Raw genomic sequence first — 21,177 nt, forward strand, 5'->3', positions numbered from 1 at the left:
CCGAGGAAAATGCTTCTTGGAGGAGTCTAGCCATTTGCTGGGACATACATTCTCATGAAACTAGCTAGCAGAGTAGTTTTGGACTTGGCCTATGTTTTGGAGTTTTACAAAATCAAGTTACCTGCTCATGATAGAGAAAACGCCTAACAATAAGGCATGAAAATTGAAGATTAGTTACATGTAATTTGTTGCACATTGTCAGCATTATATCTACGTTGTTAATATATTATTACTTTTGCATGCCATGAATCCTATGTCTATTTATTTTCTTCTCTTACAAACCATGTTAATCAATGCGATTAAGATTTAGCATATAGCAAAGTTGTGTACCTTAAATATTTTTGAAACTAGAACAAGTAACTAAAAAGTTATCAACTAACAAAAAAATTGAAAACAAATAGTACGATATTTTAGGAAATTGATAGGACAATTCAATTTTCATCAGAAGAACTTTAATCAAATCAAATGGCTAGCACGTGCATCGCATGTGCCCGTTTGCTAGTAATAATAATACTAATAAGGATTATTATAAAGAGAAATCCTGAAGCAAGGCTGAACGTATTTTGATAACTCAATTAACATATATTCAAGCATTAAAATAACTCTACAACCAAAATTTAATGTTGATTGACATGGGTAGAACTGACTGCGTGTGCTAACGCCAATATTAGCCAAAAGTAAAATGCAAACAAGTATAATGGAAACAAGTAAAATGCAAACAATTTTAGTTTAGAGTTCACACTGGTTAACAAGAGTTCACACTGCCAATATTCATGTCGAGGATTGCTAGCGTCCTGACCCTTAAAGGGGTAGGACCATTCTCACCTGTCGAAATAAAATACGTGTTGACCTATTCCATAAGTTTACCATTTTAATTAGTGAAACTCATAAAAAAAAGCTTAAAACAAAAAGAAACTCAAAAAAAAAGCTTGAGGGTTTTAGCCAGTGGCGCGAAACCAGACAACCTGATGGGAAAAGGTAATTTGTATGAGGTACTTTGTCTGCTTCTTCTCTCCCCTCATTTTCACTGGTATACATTATAGAAAAATTTAAATGGTAGTTTCACTTGGGATCGCTATGGCACAAGCGTAGCGCAGTGGATATCAAAGCAACCCCAGCAAGCAAGCACCACTTACAGAGATAAAAAGATTGAACATTCAGTCATCAAATATTTCAAATTAGTAGCTACTGCCATGAGGCTTTAACTTGGATGATGGCACTCTCATTTCTATTTGATAATTGTTTGGGTTTTCCTCCGTCTCTCCTATCCTTGAGTGTCCCCATTGAATTTCATCGAAATTGAGTCATATTTAATTAGGAACAATTTATTGCAGTCATTGTTCTTGTTTTGGTTGAGCAAAAAAAAATGTTAGCAATGATGTACTTTATTGTTTTGAATCAATGTTGTGCTTATCAGGTATCTAGTTAGCAAGTTTATTTTCAGTTTATCATCAATGAAATAGAATTTAGATAATTTACTAAATTTTTTAATCTTATCTATATTGAACAGAGTATATGGATTACGTTGACGCCATGGATAGTCCAAGACACTTGAGTTTTGAACAAACAATAATGGATGATGCAATATACATTGATGGAAACGTGGTTGTGGAGAAGTCCATCTTCAATGACAGCATTAGAAGTGAAGAGACTAATGTTTACATGGAAGAAGCTGACGGTGAAATTGACAAGGAGTTCGCCGAAAATGAGAATGCAATAGTAGATCCCTATGTTGGTTTGGAATTTGAATCTGAAGAAGAAACTTATAAATGTTACAATGACTATGCGAAGATTATTGGCTTTAGTATTCGTAGACAGCACATGAAGCATTCGAAACTGAACAATGATGTGATTGGTAGGACTTATGTGTGTTCTAAAGAAGGCAAAAAACGTGCTGCAAAAGGAGTTGAAAACCCACGACCGAACACAAGGACAGATTGTAAGGCAATGATGAAGATGAAGAGACTCACTAATGGAAAGTGGATTTTGCTTGATATTGTTAAAGAGCATAATCATGAAGTGGAACCGGATAGTTCACGCTTTTTCAGATCACAAAAGAAGATTAACACACCGGAAAAGAACGTAATTAGAACTCTCTCATCAATAGGAGTAGGTGTTCCGAAGATCATGGCAACAATGGTGAAGCAATCGGGGTGGAGTGAAAAATCGACTTTCCGCGGATAAAGATCTTAGAAATTTTCGTGACAAAGAAAAGAGAGAATCAATGTCAACTGGGGATGCGCAGATCATTTATGAATTTTTTCTGCGTTCACAAGTTTCAAATCCTCGCTTCTTTTATGCTATGGAGCTAGATGAAGGGAGACACTTGAGGAATGTTTTCTGGATAGATGCCAAGTCAAGGATGGCTTATGCACACTTTGGTGACGTTGTTACTTTTGACACTACATACTTGACTAACAAATATTCCATGAAATTTGCCCCATTCGTAGGAGTTAATCACCACGGGCAATCAGTGTTGCTTGGATGTGCTTTACTAACGGATGAGACTATACCATCTTTTGTTTGGGTCTTTAAAACATGGTTGATTGCAATGGAAGGAAGAGCTCCTAAAGCCATTATCACGGATCAAGACCAGGCGATGAAAGCAGCAATCAAAGAAGTTTTTCCAGGAACAACACGCCATCGTTTTTGCTTGTGGCATATTCTGAAGAAAGTACCTGAGAAATTGGGCAGTGTTTGTGTAGCCAATCCGACCTTCATGTATGAGTTTAACAAGTGCATTTATGATTCATTGACAGTCGACGAGTTCGAAAGACGGTGGAAAAAACTGATTGAAACATATGAGCTTGGTGATCATGAATGGCTTTTAGCATTGTTCGAATGTCATACACAGTGGGTTCCGGTGTGCTTGAATAATACTTTTTTTGCAGGAATGTCAACGTCTCAACGAAGTGAAAGCATAAATTCTTTCTTCGATGATTATGTAAACCGTAAGACTTGTTTGAAGGAATTCGTAGATCAATACAATTTAGCTCTACAAAAGAGATACAATGATGAAGAGAAAGCAGATTTTGAGACTCGCCAAAAATCCCCATATTTGAAGACAACGTCGCCTTATGAAGCTCAGATGGCATCTATATACACATTTGGAATATTCAAGAAATTCCAAGAGGAAATATTACGAATTCCTTCGTGTAATAGAGGTACAGTTCAGCTAGATGGGGAAAAGGAAATACATGTAGTGCAAGAGTTGGTAGTGAAGCCAAACGGTAAAAAGAGAACGAAGGAATACACAGTTGTGTGGGATGACTCAAAAACCAACGTTTCTTGTATTTGTCATCTATACGAGTTCAAAGGTTTTCTGTGCAGACACGCAATGGTTGTTCTATTTGCAAAAGGTGTGTATGAGATCCCACCTCACTATGTACTGAAACGTTGGAGTAAGGATGCAAAATCTTTGGATATCGTTTATGAAAATTCTACTAGATCGTAAACGAGGATAATCCGAGTTTAAAGCGAAATGCTTTAGTGACTTATGTGTGGGCTGTATCAAACTTGCTGAAGAAGGTTGTACATCCAAAGACAAGTACATACTTGTAAAACAGATTTTGAAAGAAGCAGCTGAGAAGTTGTCATCTTTAGATAATGTCACGGGTTCTTCACCGCAAAAAGTTCAAGATGGATATCAAGTTGAAGGCATGACGCCCACCGTAACAGTACACGATCCAGTATCCACAGGTTCTAGAGGTCGACCATCTAAGAGAATCAAAACTGGGGTGGAAGTGAGCCAAGCAGGAAAAGAAAGAAAAAACAAGTGCAGTCATTGTAAACAACCTGGCCACAACATCAAGAGCTGTAAAGAGGTGGGACCCTTGACAAGTTTACAATTCTATATAGCCTTTTTATTGACACAGGCTATTAGTTAGCTGATGCTTGTTACTTCAAATTTGAATATCTTGTAGGTACAACAACAACAACCACTGAGTGCTCTCGCAACTGAAAATGGTGATGACTACAACATAGCAGTAAGCTTGCGACAGTAACGATTGGTGAATGGTGATTGGAAGAAGATTTATGGACTCCTTATACTTAAAGAAGAAGAAAGAACAAATGAGACCTCAGAACAAATACAATTAATCGACATATTTTTGTGAGAAGATGTAAATTTTGTAGTGTGCAAGAGTCATTTTGTGACGATGTCAATATGGACACTAAGTATTTTGTAAAAACTAGTTCTCTAATTCTCATGATCAATGATACGAGAGCAGTGCTGTTTTATCAGCAAAGACCATGCAATTTCCTATACCTAGCTGTTTTTATTCTCAGTAACGAATGACGGATGAGGAAGTAAGCAGTGAGAGATTCAATTAAGTAGTAAAGAAGAATATGAAAGAAATCAAATACTGAAATAGAAAAACCGTTGTATGCAATCACTCTGCAGTTTCTGGCACAGCCTTTGTAGCTGGCTGATCCTCAGCTGGTTCAGCCTCTTGTTTGAAGAGTCGCCAGGAGTACCATTAGCCACAGCATCTTTAGTACCTGTACCTACAGCAGTTGCTCCAGCTGCATCCGGTGCAGTTTTTCCATCACCCTTGGCATCCTTTCCATCTTTAGCGTCCTTGGCATCCTTTCCATCTTGTGCGTCATTGCCATTCTTTGCATCTTTTCCATCCTTTGCAGGTGTAGGAGGTGGTGGTATCATGTGAGGTGGGGGTGTGTGCTTCAGCTTCAAGAGTACCTGACGCATCCATGCAAGATCCGTGGGCTTCCCAGGTTTTGGTCCCTGCACAAAAACAATTGACGGTTTCTTGTCTGGATCTTTCCTTCCTCTCCTCTTCTCAATATTGGGGACTTCATGTGGAATAAGCTCTGCAATTGCTTTCCAGTATTGTTTGTCTGCCTCTTTGTGGAACTTCTCTCGGTCAGCCAAGTATAGCTGTTACAAAGGCAATGTGAACTTAATTAAAGTAATCAGTTGTTTACGTAGAGAAACTAGAAGGGAAAAACAGGGACCTATTCTAACAGCTCATTGGATGCAGTCTTGTGCTAAAACTGCAGAGTTGTAAGCTGATGGATCCTCACACTGCAAATTTTTAAAAAGAGGAGAAATACTATCCAATAATGTGTTGGTCTGAGATGGTGGAATATACCATAACCTACCAAGGGCATCTGTAGTGATTCTGCATTGTGTGAGTTCCACTTAGGACCAAATAGAAGGCACAATGGCGAAGGGATGGGGGAGCAAAATCAAATTTTACTGGTTCTACATCCAAGTTATGCTGATGCGTGCAAAGGAAATCTGTGCTGATAGAAAAAACCACTTGTCCCACCTTTTAATCAGAAAATAAATGGTAATATATTTGTAGATGTCCTGGAACCTGGCTGGCGTTTTTTCTTACTTCATAATTGATTGTATAGAAACCTAGGGAGTGCAACTCACAACTGACTCAAGACTGCCTCTCAATCGTATTACATCCCATATGTTGTGATATAAGGCTTGATACAAATCAAACAGGTTGAAGGATTTGAAACCCCCAAAGGAGTAGAGTCTTCTATAGATGAAAGAATAGGCATGCTCATGGGCATCTACAAGTATATCATTTAGAGGCCTCAGATTTAAGGACCAAGTATTGGGTGGGAGAGCTTAGCTTCAGTCTCTTTTTATTGCCTTTTTAGTTCATATTCAGATTCTATCAAATCCATTTTGCCCTTTTTGGTTCAGCAATACATTTGTCACTTTTGTTGAAGCCAAAAAGGAAAAAGAGAGAACAAGAAGAGGTATGTAGAACAAAAGGAGGCACTGGAAAAAGCTATTACCTTCTCTTTTTCTCTGTTATTAGTCTTGTTAGTCTCACAATTAAGTTTCCTTTTTTCATAGAAAGATCGCTTGTACTCCTCTGCTTCATCAAGTATCTGGTTTCTCATGTCTTTCTCCTGTTTCTCCTTCTCTTCAAGATGAATTGCATTTAGTCTGTAACAAAAGAGAACGCGTACATCAAACCCATACAAATGTGAATACCAGGCAATCAGGTGCTTCGGGGATAGAATCAAGTGAACAATCTAAATGTATATTAAAGTATTAATAAATAGGCATTACAAAGTTTATGCAGCAGAAGTCAGAAAGCTAAAAAAAAAACACTGATTCTGACTAGATGGTTGTGGCCGTGCAGTCATCCTACATTGGTGGTGTGAATAATACTACTATAAGGGTGAAGTGTGAACAACCAAAACCTCCTGAATATCAGATAAATGAGGCTTAAAACTGGTGCTTATTGGAGTCTAAAAAATCTGGATGCTACTAATCCTGAAAGAGAATGGAAAGTAGTAAAGCTAGACCGGGAGACCTTGGAGGAGTATAACGTAAAAGCTCTAAGGACCCCAAATGGCAAGGGAAAGACAAGAGCGCGAAGAAGGGAACATATGAAGGAAAACAGTTATACAGACATTGATTACTATTCTCACCCAAAAATACCCCCTTCTGGTCATCTTTTATATGGTATAAATTTCCTAAAGTTGGTAAATCCCTTTCAGAGAACCTATCTAGTTTTAACATCCAAAACAACACCATTTCTCAGGCAGTTCAGAAATTTATACATCCAAATCAAGAAGATATATAGGCTAAATCCATCAAATATAATAAATGTTTACACAAGATGCTAAGAATCAAACTTAAAATCCAATACACATGGAGATTATTCAAAGTGAACAATGATTGCAAGTAACCAATCCTAAGTATGTGTAATTGTGTATTCCTAAGATTCGGATTCTATCCCTTCTTTTAAAAAGAACCACGTAAACAACTGAAACCACATTTAAAAGGAAATATGATCATACATTTATACAAAGTACAATAAGATGCAAGGAGTCAGTTAGCATCCAAAACTGGTAGGTATAGGAAATTGCTGTTTTTATGGCAGTATTACCAGCAGTGTTGCTAGGTACAGTGAAATAGTGTTACAGAGTTACAGTTCTATGGTTTAGATATCAATGGGTCTTGGTGGATTTGAACCACCATCATCTTGAGATATTTAAGTTCGTCTTGAATTTCTCAAGTGCTCTTCCAATTTGAGCTAAAGACCCAGCCACACAAAAATAAAACTCAACCAAAGAAATTCACCTAAAAAAAATAAACAAGAAGATACAGAAACATCACAACAAAGTAAACATTTTTCCAATTCACAGCAAAGTAAACACCTTTAACAAAGTCACAACAACCGAAATGAAATTGTTGAGAAGTTTATTTATTTGGAATACATACCAAATGAAATTTGATTGGGGGCGGATGCTTTCAAAGTCATGAGAACTAGAAGAAAGGAATACGGTAGTTGCCGACTTGTCGGGATTTATTTCTTCGCAACCCTGTTCGATAGTCTTGGAGATAAAAATTGAAAAAATAGAACGAAGAAGATAACTCGGTTTTTCTCTCTGTTCGATCTCTTCTCTTTTTTCCTCTTTTTTTTTAAGCCCAAGTGAGAACTTTGGAAAGATTTCACCGGTTGAAACATTACCCTTGTTTTCTTTCTCGTCTTTTAGCGGGTGAGAATGGTCCTACCCCTTTATAGGGTCAGGACGCTAGCAATCCTCCAAAATGATTAAACATTGTAGAGAAAACAATCTATTAATTGGAACTTACAGATAACAGCGCCTGCCTCCTTTCTTTAAACAACCGAACTCAAACCCTGGTGGACAATATTTCGACCGATATTTTTATTAAGGTCTCTTTTACCTCAATATATCGAAACAAATTTCGGCAATGGAGCAAACTTGATGGTACTTTTACGGACAAAGTTCGGAAAAAAAATATACATATTATGCCGTGAGGCTCACTCCTTTCAAATACTATTTTCTTTCCTCCTTACAAAAAATCAAATTACCAATATCGAAAAAAAAAATACACTTTTGCTACTAAAAAAACTTGGTTTCCTACTGAAAAATTAGATTAATTAACTTTTAGTAATCTGTTGGATTAGTTATTTCTTCTTTGTCTATTCAAATTTTTGTTGATTTAACGAAAAAAAGAAAGAAACATCATGTCTAGTGATCACCTGCCCGTCGAGCATTATAGGGTAAGGGTTGGAAAATATGGAGCTGTTTGGTGCGAACAGGATCATGTGGAGAACGTGAATGATTCATGTGTGATCATCAAAGTGGGCATAACCGTAGTAGACCAATGCACTACAATTGATGGTCGTCTAAACTCAGAGAGACTTCGATTCAGCTTCTTGCGTAAAAGTAATGTTGCTCAACACATTCCTCATCTCGGGTTTGTTCTTCAGTCTTATCCTATTGAGGTATCTTTCCTAATCCAGCAATATATATCATGGATTTGTGAGGAAGCTGCAAACGCAATTGAGGGACTAAATCCTAGAGAATTTGTCATTGTTATTCCAATAGAAGTTACAAGGACAGTAATATGTGATGAGCAAGATGATCGGCTTCTGCAGTCTCTTTTGGAGTTGATGGAAGAAGCCAGTGGAAACAAACTAGTACCTGCGGCGCCATCTTCTGTTGAAGCATTGAAGTCCAAGAAGTTTGACAAAAAAGACTCAAGGAGAGAACCATGTGCAGTTTGCTTGGATGAGTATTTAATAGGAGTCGACGTTACAGTAATGCCTTGCTCGCATATGTATCATAAGCACTGCATTGAACCCTGGTTAAAGAAGACAAATACTTGTCCTCTATGTCGCCTAGAGATGCCAACTTAACTTTATTAGTATTCTGTGAATCATTGGACTACCATTCCGTGCTTTCACATATACACGGATGATTTGGATCAAGATCTCTGTTTTTAACTTGTAACTTCTTCTATTGTGAATTCTATTTGTTTTTCCCTACCGAGCATAATGGATTTCTTGCAAGCTTCCAACGCAGACGTCTGTGTTGTGGTTTACTTAAAAAATTGAGTTAATTGTTATAAGCATAAGTCGTAACGTGAAACTAAAGATTCAGTTTTTGTGATTGTCTGGTTCTTGGCATTTGATGAAATGTAAGGCACAATAAGTTTGAATTGTGAAAATTGTACTCATTTGCATGTAAAGTTGTCACTCAAAGGCCTAGAGTGATTTTTCTATTTGGGTAATTGTTGCTCAGTTGGAAAATTCGTAAAGATTTAATTAATGCAAGAAAGGATTTTTGTGTTAACAACAAGAAAAGTATGACTAAACACAGTTTAATGCCTTGAAGGTGAGTTTGTATATCTATCTTATAGTTTTGAGTGACCATTCCCAGAAAATGTTTTTTTGTCAATTCTTATGGTCATTACTTTTGTTATGAGTTGCATTCTCACTGGTAAGAATGATGAATGGCATAAATGAGAAGAAAATGATTGGAAGAAAAAGAAAAAACAGAAGAAAATAATTGGAAGAAAAATAGCTCAAGTCAGTTGGGTGAAATGAAAAGGAGTAGAAGAGGTTCAGTATCTTGACTGATCAAGTCGAGAGTTTTGTGCAGTTAATCACCATCTCAGTTATAAACAACTGCGCCATCTCCAAATACTCTAGATACAACTAACTTGACTTTACGAACTCACTGGTTAAGTGGTTAATCATTCAACCCATCATACAATTTGGAGAAATGGTCCTCCACGCTGAGAAAAAGGACACTTTCAAGCTTCAGGAAGCTATTTCGGTGTCCATCCTTCTGTCCACAGCGCAAGTCCTTACTACCATCTGAGATTTTGAACCACAGCACTATACCAGACTGCGTATTTTGAGGTGACACAAGCTTCGCATTTTTTCTTCTTCTTCAGCTCTGCTGTCATCCCCGTCTTCCTCGAGGAGATTACCCTTAAGTAATAAGCTATGATAGTATGAGGTGTGTACTATGGTGAAAACTTTAAACGATATTTTCAAATACTACGATGTGTGTTGATTCACAGTATTACAAAAGGACTACTTATTCACAGAGGTACCACACTGCTACTTGAAATTGATAAGTACATAGGGTCAAGAAAATTGATTTATTGGTTTGGAATTTCAGTGGATCATGAACACATACACAAAAGAAGTTGACCTGACAAACACAAGGCAAACTTCTCAAAGATGGTGCTCGTAATAAAATTCAAAAGTTTCTTCCTGATACCCAAATAGAGCAAAATAATCTCAGAAAAAAGTCAGATATGATGAGCGGCCAAACGGAAAACTTTTGAAGACACTGCATTATCATAATAACATATTACGAAGGCAAAAGTTTCTGCAAACAAGTGCCATGGAACTTGAGAAGTTCTTTATAAACTGTGAAGTACAGATTCTACAGTTTCTCAGTCTTACATCCATATTCCATGGAGACAATGTGTAAACCTCGAGTCCCCATCTTTTGTTGGTATTCCTCAAGCAGTTCTCGTATCTCATGATGATGCTCAATCACATACTTCTTCAAGAAGATGTCTTCAGCTACTCTTAATGCCTTTCCAATAACATTCTTACCTATCAAGCCCCTTGAGAGCAGAGTTTGAAGTACGTAACTTCTTGGTTTGACTCTCTTTTCCAAGCTAAATGTAAGACACTTGAGTTGTTAGAAACATCAAGTCGAGTCCAATTCAAGCTCTTCATAAGAAAATCTAATGCTGATCTTATTTTTTCCACTGAATACCGCATGAAGATGGGGTACTTCTTGAACATAGAGATAAATTCATGTTCGGACCAACCAAAACTCCTAAAAACCACCAACTTCACTTCCCATGTAGTCTTGTTAATTTGCAAACGGATACTTAGGCCTTTCATGAAAAATTTAGTGTTGGGACTAAATCCCATTTTCTTGATCTCCAACAGCAATTCATGAAAACGAGCAGATTTATTACACAAAGCTTGAGGGCTTGTCATCAAGGACATTGAGATATTGGATTCAGGGACACCATGGTATCGCAGGATGGCGATGTTCGGTCCCAATACCCTTTCTACATTATAGAGCACCCGAGCAACCCGACTAAGAATGATGGTGAATCTATCATCTGTGGGTGCGAGGCTCTTAAGGATATCGACAGAAGGGACAATTCTCTTCTGTAAGCTTGATGTCAACAAATTTGAGTCCGTGGATAGGAGTTTACCAAGATTGGGTCCTGAAATGCCAATGTTACTGTAATATTCAAGCTTGGGTTTCAACGTTTTCTCCGGAGAGGTTAGGAGAAGTCGAGGGTCGTAGGCAATGAGTTTTGAGATGTGGGCATCAGCGAAACCATAGGATTTGAAGAGAGACAGAACAGAGTTAGGTTTAGCAATTGTGGATTTCTTGATAACAACTTTTTTGGAAGCTTTGAGAGCTGATTCTAAGGTTAACCCACACTTATTTATGAGGTAATCTACTGTGAAACTTGCTTTCTCCTCCTCATCATTGGGTTTTGGGAATCTGAATGGTGATGGTTTTTGGAACAAATACAAACAATGGCTAACTTTCGGTCTTGAATCTCTAACAATATTTCTGCATACATAATGAAATTGATGGAACATTGTATAAAAGTAAGTTTAGTTGAAACTTACAGAATAGGTTTCCATTCATGTCTGCTCTTCATAATCCTCTCTCAAAATGTGAAACTGAGCCCTAAACAAACCCAACGGGCAGAGGGACACACATGATCGGTGGCTTTTAAAGGGTTGCACCGGTGCTACCCTTCCAACTGAAGTAAACCGTCCGCAGCAATATCTCCAACTTGAATCTGCTTAACGCTCAGAGTTTCGCGCAGTGCTAGTTTGCAAATAGAACATAGAAGAACAAATGACTAGTCAGCCCCGTAATGGCATCACAGAATGTAGTGGAAATTGATAGAGCTTCTGAAGCAATCGTTAGGAACTTGTTATATAAAATTCAAGACAAACGTACATACAAGCTGATAATCAAAACTCACAATTACAAGCACTTTCTTTCTTGAGAAATGCCTATGAGAAGTCAGTTGAAGTATGCCTGCATTATGTTTCTGTTTCAAAATCATTATAACACCATTTGGCACTTTCCATAGTTTCATATTCTGATCCATTTTGTGGGATATGGTTTCTCCCATGTTTTTCAACTCAGTCAACTTTGGCAGTTGGCACCATACTACCATAGACTTTGGCAGTTGGCACCATACTACCATAGGAGTATATGACTCCATTGCAGTTGATCTAATATGAACACTTCAGAAGCCAGTTCAATTCTCACAACATATATGGGTTGGTAAGGACGATGGGATACTCCAACTACTTAGTGGAGTCTAAAAGTTGAGTTTGTCAAATAATTTCAGAACAAGCATTTTAGAACAACTCAAAGAATTGACGTTTCACAAGAAGAGTTTTAGCACTATAAGGGTTGCTAGTATAAATGCAAACGTAGATCTCACATAGGTAATACCGTATGTCCAATGCTAGCCACAGTTAATAGTGCAAGTAACACAACCAGACCAACTCCAATGAATGGAAGCATCAACAAGGAAGCATCATAAGTTTGAGAACCACAAGAAGGAAGCATCAATTTTGTCCCGTTGAATAGTTTATACAGAGATACATCTTTGCCTATTTTAATGAGCCTAGAATTTCAATGAGAAGAATGAAAAGTTAGATATTCAAGAATTCAATCAAATTCCAAATTTGATCTACGATAGGAATAGAACAAACATGAATTTGAGTAATACCAGTAAGTCTATGTTATTTCAAACAGTTTCTGTTGAAAAGGAAAGGGAAATCACTGAAACTACATAAACTATAGAAACAATACGGCCAAACACAAGTTCCACGAAACTTAAAACGACCGTCAGAAGTGATAGTATATGGCCAAAGTGCCAAACACAAGTTCTTTCAGCCTTTCAGCTGATTCCTTGTAACAATCAGGTAAAAGGGCATACACCTTCAACCCAAGATGTAAAATATGGAAAAGAAAAAATACAGATACAGGCGAAGCAGACCAAATGAGAAATTAGTATATGGGCACACCAAAGACTAGAGTTCACGAAAAAAATTGATCACAACAACATATCACAAAGCCACATCTTTATGGAAAAAAGTAACATAGAACATAAGATGTTTAATCTTTCAAACTGTTAACCTGTAAAGAAAACATTCTACAATTTCTCAGTCTTACTTCCATCTGTGGAGCCAATATGTACACCTTGAGTACCCATCATTCGTTGGTATGCTTCAAAGAGTTCAGGTATCTTATCACGATGCCTGATCACATATATCTTCAAGAACATGTCTTCAGATACTCTGAAAGCTTGACCCATACCGTCCTTACTTATTAGACCCTTTGAGAGCAGAATTTGAATAACATAACTTCTTGGGATGATTCTCTTTTCCAAGCTAAATCCTATAACAACTGCGTTTTTTAGAAAAATCTGATCGAGTCCAATTCAGGCTCTTCATAAGAAAATCTATAGCTGATTTCAATTTCTCCACAGAATAGGCCATAACAAAGGGTTGCTTCCTGAACATAAAAATACACTCATCTTCAGACCACCCAAAACTCCTAAAAAACGCCACCTTCGCTTCCCATGTAGTCTTCTTTAAACCCAAAAGCACAAATAGGCCATTTATAAACGTAGTACTCAAGGGACTAAAACCCATTTTCTCAAGTTCTAATACTATTTCGTTAAAACGGTCAGATTTATGACACAGGAGATTAGGGCGAGTCATTATGGACTTTGATATATTGGATTCCGGCACACCATGGTGTCTCAGGATCGCAATGTTTGGTGCCATTAACATTTCTGCTTCATAGAGCACCCTACTCCCCTTCCTAAGAACAAAGCCAATGTTTTCATCTGTATGAACTAAGCTCCTAAGGAAATTAACTGAAGGAATAATCTGTTTCTCTAAACTTCTTGTCAAGACACTTACATCAGACACCACAAATTTTCCAAGATGGGGCCCAGAAATGCCGAGGTCACTGAAAAATTTAAGCTTGGGCTGTAAAACTTGATCTGGATTGAGAAAGAGCAGTGAGGGGAGTGTTGTGATGATATTTGAAATGTGGGTATCAGTGAAACCATAGGATTTCAGGAGGGAAAGAACCGAGTCAGGTTTAGCTGTTGTGGGTTTAAGTAGAATCTTTTTAATTAGAGCTGATTCTGGGGGTAACCCACATGAGTTTATAAGGTAATCTAGTATTCTAGTGTGGTATTTGAGTTTGAGATTGCATTGGTAGATATGAATCTAATGAGTGATGGGTTTTGAAGCAATTGGCTAATATTTGTTATTGAACTACTTCTGCAAACATAAAAATGGAACATTATTGTATGTGATAATTGACGGTAAAATTTAACTTACAAATATTTGACGTTCCCTTAAAGTCTGATATGCATCATCTCTTGAAAATGTTATAAGAGCACAGCGGAACAAAACCCTGTGAAAGAAAAACCCTAAACCCAACGGTCAAAAACGTCATGCACTTGCTGCTACTCCATTACGACTAACCCAAACGTCTAATGCAAGTCTGACCGTTCTCTTGTGCCTATTTGATGATACTGATCCGTGAAATAACACGATCATCAACTCGTTGTGATCATAAAAGTTTGTTTAACTTTTAAACTGTTGCATCAGTTTAGGGAGATTCTGAATTTTTCATTCATTTGCATTTCCTTTTTGCACTTCTCATCCAAATGGGTAACTCCTATTAGATTTATATGGTCACTGAGAACCAGTTTAATTGTCATCTCGAGGATCTGTTAATCCAACGTTTCGATGAATTATCTCGAAGTGAGTTTCTCAACAATGGAGCACAACCACAATCTACACATACAGGCAGACAGACTGAATGACGAGCAGCTAAGATATCATACAGTTGTCCAAAACTACAGGGATTATAGCACTTGGACAAGAAAGAGACGCACTATGCTTAATGATTTATGCCGCTAAAATCTATATACTGGAAGAAGTTTTTTTTTGTTTTCCTCCTATAAACTATATACTGGGAGAAGTACTTTGTGAAGTAAGTTCTATCTTGTAAGTACAAAATATAAGCGACGATCTCTCACTCCCAAATCTGGGCACATTCCAAAGTTGAGTTGCTTAACAATGAAACACAACCATCAACAGGCATAATATATGTCAAGATCCCTGCCCACTCCATACAGTGATCCGTACCATAAAAAGGAACCCTGTAGAAGTGTAAAGTTTAAACCATAACAGATGCCAGTCTAACACCAATTATTGAAACATATCGACAAATCAACTCAAAGGGATACATAGAAAAGCAGTCTAAAGATTGGTCTTACAGTACTCATGCCATTAAATTTGCCTTCATTAAACTAGCAAATAGGCACGCGTGCGCCTGCAACTGCTAAGATGCATAAAACCATGATATACTGCATAAGCCAAAGGGATAGTACCAATCATTGTGTAGAAATTCGATATTCAGGGGGCTTTCTAAAATTAATTGGAAACTCAATTTTCCAAACGTAAGTAGATTTTGTATAAAGCTCAGTTTATGGTATTTGATAGTATTGAATCAGTCGGAGCTATTTAAAAACACCTTCCTCAAGTTATTAATGTGATGGTTATTTTATATGGATATAGATGGGATATAAACGTGTGGAGAGAAAACCAAGGCAGACTTTAGAAAGGAAAATTTGGATCTTAACTAACTGTTAAAGCATGTCTGTTGTTCTAAAATGGAAGCGATGTCTTCTAATAAAATGATGATAAGATGTAGTCAGCTAAATAACAACAACATACAAAGTAGATTGCAGATGCATCTCAACATTTTGAATACATTGTGAAACTATTTACAACAAAAATCATCATTGAGCATTGCTCCTCAATATCAGTGGCAGAATGCTCTGTCAGTCGTTGTATCATGAGTCATTTTGACTTTATGGTCCCTATAACCTTCAACATACCATAGACTCGTGACTCTCCACAATTCCATTTCATATGGAAAAACAAGCAGCAGGTGTACAAAAGCAGGCGTACAACAACCTGAGGGCATCTCCAATGGGAGGTGTAAAATTTACACCTCCACATAGGCGCCACTTAGGTGTCATTAGGATTTTACTACTCCAATTGTAAATTAGTGTCGAGTCCATAAATATACACTCTCTATTGTTCCCAATGGAAAAGTATAAAAAAGTTCAATTTTAAACTCGGACGTCACTTCAAGTGACAGACCTCTTTAAATTAAAGTGGGACGTCACTTCAAGTGACGTCCGAGTTTAAAAATTTTAAATTGTGACTTTAGAAATAAATAGGGACGACACTCCAAGTGAGGTCCGAATTTGTTTTTACTCAGACGTCTGTTCGAGTGTCGCCCGGGCTTTTTATTAGCTGATAGCGAGAGAAAATTCCCCACCCTCTCTATCAACTAATACTCTATTACCTACGGTATAACACCCCCATTGGAAAAGAGTTTTTTGACATTTGGGGTATAAAATTTCCACTCTACGGTTTACACCCCCCATTGGAGATGCCCTGATGGAGATGATATATTAAGGAGACCATAAGTTGGAAACTTGTGCCTATCCGAGACATTAGTTATTGTTTCACATCAAAACCAACATGAACCAGCTGACAACAGATACATGCCCAAATTTATCCTTGATTTTTTAGCATCCTAGCAATATTTGATCTTCTTAGAGCATAAATCATCACGCCAACCCCAGTACTCTATAAAAAACAAAACCATTTTGAACCACGTCACCATTTTGAATGACTTAAAGTAAACATTAAGATGACATGTCACTTGAAGATGAGGCCAAACGTATATTTTTCCAGTCGAAAATGACTTAAAGTGAGAAACGATTACCTGCAATCATTTTTGTTCTCTCTCAGATCATTGATAACAAGCTTGGAAGATGAGGCAAATAGAAGCCACTACAGTGTGGGATATTTTTCCAGTCGAAAATGTTAAAAACAACATGGACTTCTTAATATCTTTTTTGGTGACCAAAATGAGATGTAGCACATACCATATCTCGCCGAAAATCATTTTTGAGTGTTTGCTGGAAAATTATTAAAATCCAAATAAGATAATATTCTTTAAAAATTAAAACACAGCCACAAACATTTGATATATAGAAATAAGAGTAAATAGAAGCACAGAAGTAGTATGTACTGAAGTTTAATTTCCCACTGAAATCTGTTGCAATACACCCCAATCGACCTATAGTAGTAAGAGATTTTGGATCCGTCTCTCACCTCATTAAAGGACAATAAGATCCTAGAAAGAAGTAACTTGTTTTCATTCAATGTAATAGATCCTCTAGATAGGTTAGTAGTAGATACTCTAGATGGGTTAATATCCTCTTGACCTTAATGCAACGTTCATGAAGAAAATAAGAATTGTACTCGATGAATAAGGAGACTTCAGTGTCACACTTCTTTCTGCTACCTAGAATGGTGCATTGCACTATATTCAGGGAAGAATGGTTGAACAAAGATATTCCACTGTGATGCTTTGCACATTATTAAGGGGGGGAGCGCAAAATAACACCAATGATATGATCATGGATATTTCTTAGTAGAAAAATTACACCACGTAATCAATAATGAAGAAACCAAAACAAAGAAAAAAGAAATGTCTAAGAATAAAAAGTCAATGGATGTCTAAACATTTTTTTTAATAAAAAGGATCAAACTTACCCCCAAATTGTACCATCTAAAATTGTACCATCTAAGAAAAGAAATAAAGAAAAATACATTCTCAAAATTTCTTATTTTTAAGTGTAAAAGCAATGAAACTGTGTAAGATACAAAGAAGAATAGAGAAACACGATTAAGATATCAAACACCTACACTTACCTGAAAGAATCTAAGCTTAATTTAAGAGCAATTCAAAACTAACAAATGACCCGGAGACGCATAAAGAATATCCAACTCTGTTCAAGTATAATAAAATTATTTACAGCACAAATAACTTCCCAACGAATGCTTATCCGTTAATGGCGGTGGAAAGAGAATAATAGTGAGGGTTCTCGACCCCGGATCTCTTAATGGGATCGCAGAGTCGAGAATGGGCATTTGTAGCGGCACAATGTAGAAAGATTGGACTAAGTGTAGGGGATAGGAGGCAACATAAGTAAGGACAAGGGGGAGTAGCAAATCGAGACCGCGGAACCCTAGTCCACGGGGTGGCAGGTGTACGGTCGGCAGGAGGGTCGTAGGATGACAAGACAGATGGGCCGACCAGATGAGAGGGGGGACAATATAAAAAGGAGAAGATGAGGAGAAAAAGGGAGGCCACGAGGGGAAAAGAGAGGATAGGAACATTGAGAGAGAGAGAGAAAAGAAAAGATAAAAAGGGAGGCTTGTAGAAGAGAGGGTTTTTGGGGTCTGTACACCTTTCACAGTGCAACAGAACTGAAGAACTAAATTGTAGATTCTAAGCCACTGAAGTGAAGTGATTGATCATACAATCACACATATCTAACTCTAGTGACAGCTAGACACTGCATCTAACTCTAATGCAAGCTACACAATACAGCTGGACAAATCAACTACTTCAGCAATTACAACTTAAAACATTTCTAGGTGGTGGTAGTATCACCTCAAAATTTGAAGAAATTGGACGCAAATTTTGACCAACTCTAGGTGGTAGTATCAATCGGACGCAAATTTGATTGTAGGGTCTACCACACGCCATTAGTAATGTCGTGCGTGCGTGCCAATACCATAAGCCCAAGTTAAAAAAAATGCGACATTCCCATTGTCGCACCAAATTGAAAAGTAAAAAATAAATAACCCACGCAACATTGGCAATGGCGCGGTGTGCTGGTCAAAGTAATGGGGCGGTATACTGGTCAAAGTAAAAAAAAAAAAAAAATTGGGGCGACATTACCACTGTCACGCCGCATCCGCATCTGCATCCGAAATCCCAATTTTGCTACTAGGAATGCGGCTAAACAGGTGATGCGGCTATGTTTGTTGCCACCTAGAGTTGGAAAGTCACGAAATTCCAACGCAAATTTGAAAATCTGCAGGTGATGCTGCCACCTAGAGATGCTCTTACAACTACATTCTGTAATTTTTGTTACAAAAAATCACATGTATCACCACTACACCAGAAATGGCTGAAAACGATGGTTAATTCCGTCCCAAATTGAGATTTGATCCGGAAATGGTGTCCCATACTCCACAAATAGTGCTATCATTAATATTAACGACAGGAAAGAGCGTGGTAAACTGAATTAGAATTGTGATGGGTGTGTTGAGATAGTTTATCCCGTTATTACATATAGGACACTCAAAACCGTCGTATATTTGCTTTACAATGGATCTTCATATTTTCACTAGCTTTCGAACCCGTCCTAGGAACGGGTGCCGTTATATTAAATTATTGTAAAAATATTAGCAACTATGAATAGCTATGAGATATGAAAATTATATTAATCGATCATTCAAATTTCTTGCACTACTCTCTATAAAAGGAAGCACCAAACCTTGATAAAACTCATCGACTTTTTTTTTGTTATTAGGTTTAATAATAGAAGTTTGATTGAAGTTTTGTGAGAATGCCCAATGTGGCGAAGATAATATTGAAACTACTTAAATAGAAAGACATTCTTAATCATAATAAAAAAATTAATTATGATAAACACTACTTAAAATGTAAAACTATATTTGTCGAGACATTTATTTCCCCTACATATAATACAAACATGTTTTAGGGTTATCAGTTCAATGCATTTGTATCAAGTTTATGATTTTCCATTAATTATTCTTTGAGGTTAGTTCAATGTAGTACGTTGCATTCAGTTTCCAATTTCTCATTAATTATTCTTTGAGGTTAGTTCAATACAGTTGCATCAAGTTTCTGATTTTCTGTTAATTATTATTTGAGGTTAGTTCGTTCAGTACGTGCAACTGCATCCACTTTATGATTTCCCGTTAGTTATTCATTAAGGTTAATTCAGTGTAGTTGCATTCAGTTTTCGATGTTTCGTTAATTAGTCTTTGAGATTAGTTCAATGCATTTGCATCCAGGTTCCAATATCCCATTAATTACTCTTTGAGATTAGTTCAATACATCTTTATCCAGTTTCTGATTTCCCAATAATTGTTTTTCTAGGTTAGTTCGATAATTACAATTTCTAGTTATTTATGCTTTGAGGTCAGTGTAATGCAGTTATATCCGGCTTCCGATTTCCAGTTAACTATTCTTTGAGGTTATTTCAATGCATTTGCATCCAATTTCTGATTTTCCGTTAGTTAATCTCTAATATTAGTTTAATGTAGTTGCATCCAGTTTCTGATTTTTCGTTAATTATTCTTTGAGGTTAGTTCAATGCAGTTGCATCCAATTTCCGATTTTATGTTAATTGTTATTTGAGGGGTTAGTTCAATGCGGTTTTGCATCCATTTTCAATTTTATGTTAATTGTTATTTGAGGTTAGTTCAATGCATTTGTATCAAGTTTTCGATTTTTCGTTAATTATTTTTTGAGGTTAGTTCAATGCAGTTACATCAAATTTATAATTTCCTGTTAATTATATATTCATTTAGGTTAGTCTAGTACTTCAGTGCAGTTTCATCCATTTTTCAATGTTTTGTTAATTAGTCTTTGAGATTAGTTCATTGCATTTGCATCCAGTTTCTGAATTCCCGTTAATAACTCTTTAAGATTAGTTCAATACATCTGCATCTAGTTTCTGATTATTTATGCTTTGAGGTTAGTTCGATGCAATTACATCCGGTTTCTGATTTCCCGTTAAGTATTCTTTGAGGTTATTTCAATACATATTTGCATTTAGTTTCTGATATCCCACCAATTATTCTATGAGGTTAGTTCAATGCAGTTGCATTCGATTTTTGATTTTCTGTTAATTATTTTTTAATTTTAGTTCAATGCATTTGCATCCAGTTCCCGGTTTCCCATTAATTATTATTTAAAGTTTGTTCGATGAACTTGCATACCGTTTACGATTTCCCGTTAAATATTTTTCAAAGATTTGCATCCAATTTCTAATTTTTCATTAGTTATTCTCTGACGTTAGTTTAATGTAATTGCATCCAGTTTTCAATTTCTAGTTAATTACTTTTTGAGTTTAGTTTATTTTCGATTTCCCGTTAATTACTCTTTGAGCTCAGTTATGTATTTGAATCCAGTTTTGATTTCCTTTTAATTATTCAATGTGGTGTGTAATACCAAATTCTAATCGATCCATCTCAGATGTCCTTGCAAACATGACATAAAAATAAATTATGTTTGATTTACTATGTGGGATCATCGAAGATTATCCAGTTCTCGATTTTCCATTAATTATTCTTTAAATTATGCATGACTCACTATGTGAAATTTGCAAAGATTATCTACGAACGG

At 36.6% G+C, this 21,177-nt stretch overlaps 1 protein-coding gene and 3 pseudogenes across 4 annotated transcripts; 2 read left to right on the top strand and 2 right to left on the bottom strand.

Annotated features, from left to right (window-relative positions):
• Nucleotides 1-1,411: 1,411 nt before the first annotated feature.
• LOC147485536 (protein FAR-RED IMPAIRED RESPONSE 1 pseudogene) lies at nucleotides 1,412-4,190 on the top strand (annotated as a pseudogene). The gene is made up of 3 exons (XR_015202736.1): nucleotides 1,412-2,082; nucleotides 2,216-3,824; nucleotides 3,924-4,190. The product of XR_015202736.1 is annotated as a protein FAR-RED IMPAIRED RESPONSE 1 pseudogene (transcript).
• A 167-nt stretch (nucleotides 4,191-4,357) lies between these two features.
• LOC147485537 (clathrin light chain 1 pseudogene) lies at nucleotides 4,358-5,992 on the bottom strand (annotated as a pseudogene). Its single transcript, XR_015202737.1, has 2 exons — nucleotides 5,779-5,992; nucleotides 4,358-4,897 (listed from the first exon to the last, which is right to left on the bottom strand). The product of XR_015202737.1 is annotated as a clathrin light chain 1 pseudogene (transcript).
• A 1,999-nt stretch (nucleotides 5,993-7,991) lies between these two features.
• On the top strand, nucleotides 7,992-8,666 carry LOC147485538 (uncharacterized). The gene has a single exon (XM_086573543.1). It carries the CDS (start codon nucleotides 7,992-7,994, stop codon nucleotides 8,664-8,666), a length of 675 nt encoding a protein of 224 aa, XP_086429669.1.
• Nucleotides 8,667-11,402: 2,736 nt separating this feature from the next.
• Nucleotides 11,403-16,675, bottom strand: LOC147485539 (transcription termination factor MTERF15, mitochondrial-like; annotated as a pseudogene). Its single transcript, XR_015202738.1, has 4 exons — nucleotides 16,666-16,675; nucleotides 14,193-14,284; nucleotides 11,801-14,078; nucleotides 11,403-11,726 (listed from the first exon to the last, which is right to left on the bottom strand). The product of XR_015202738.1 is annotated as a transcription termination factor MTERF15, mitochondrial-like (transcript).
• Nucleotides 16,676-21,177: the final 4,502 nt, after the last annotated feature.

The sequence above is a fragment of the Coptis chinensis genome, chromosome 7 (genome assembly GCF_015680905.1).
Source record: "Coptis chinensis isolate HL-2020 chromosome 7, ASM1568090v1, whole genome shotgun sequence".
In the NCBI taxonomy this organism is placed as follows: domain Eukaryota; kingdom Viridiplantae; phylum Streptophyta; class Magnoliopsida; order Ranunculales; family Ranunculaceae; genus Coptis; species Coptis chinensis.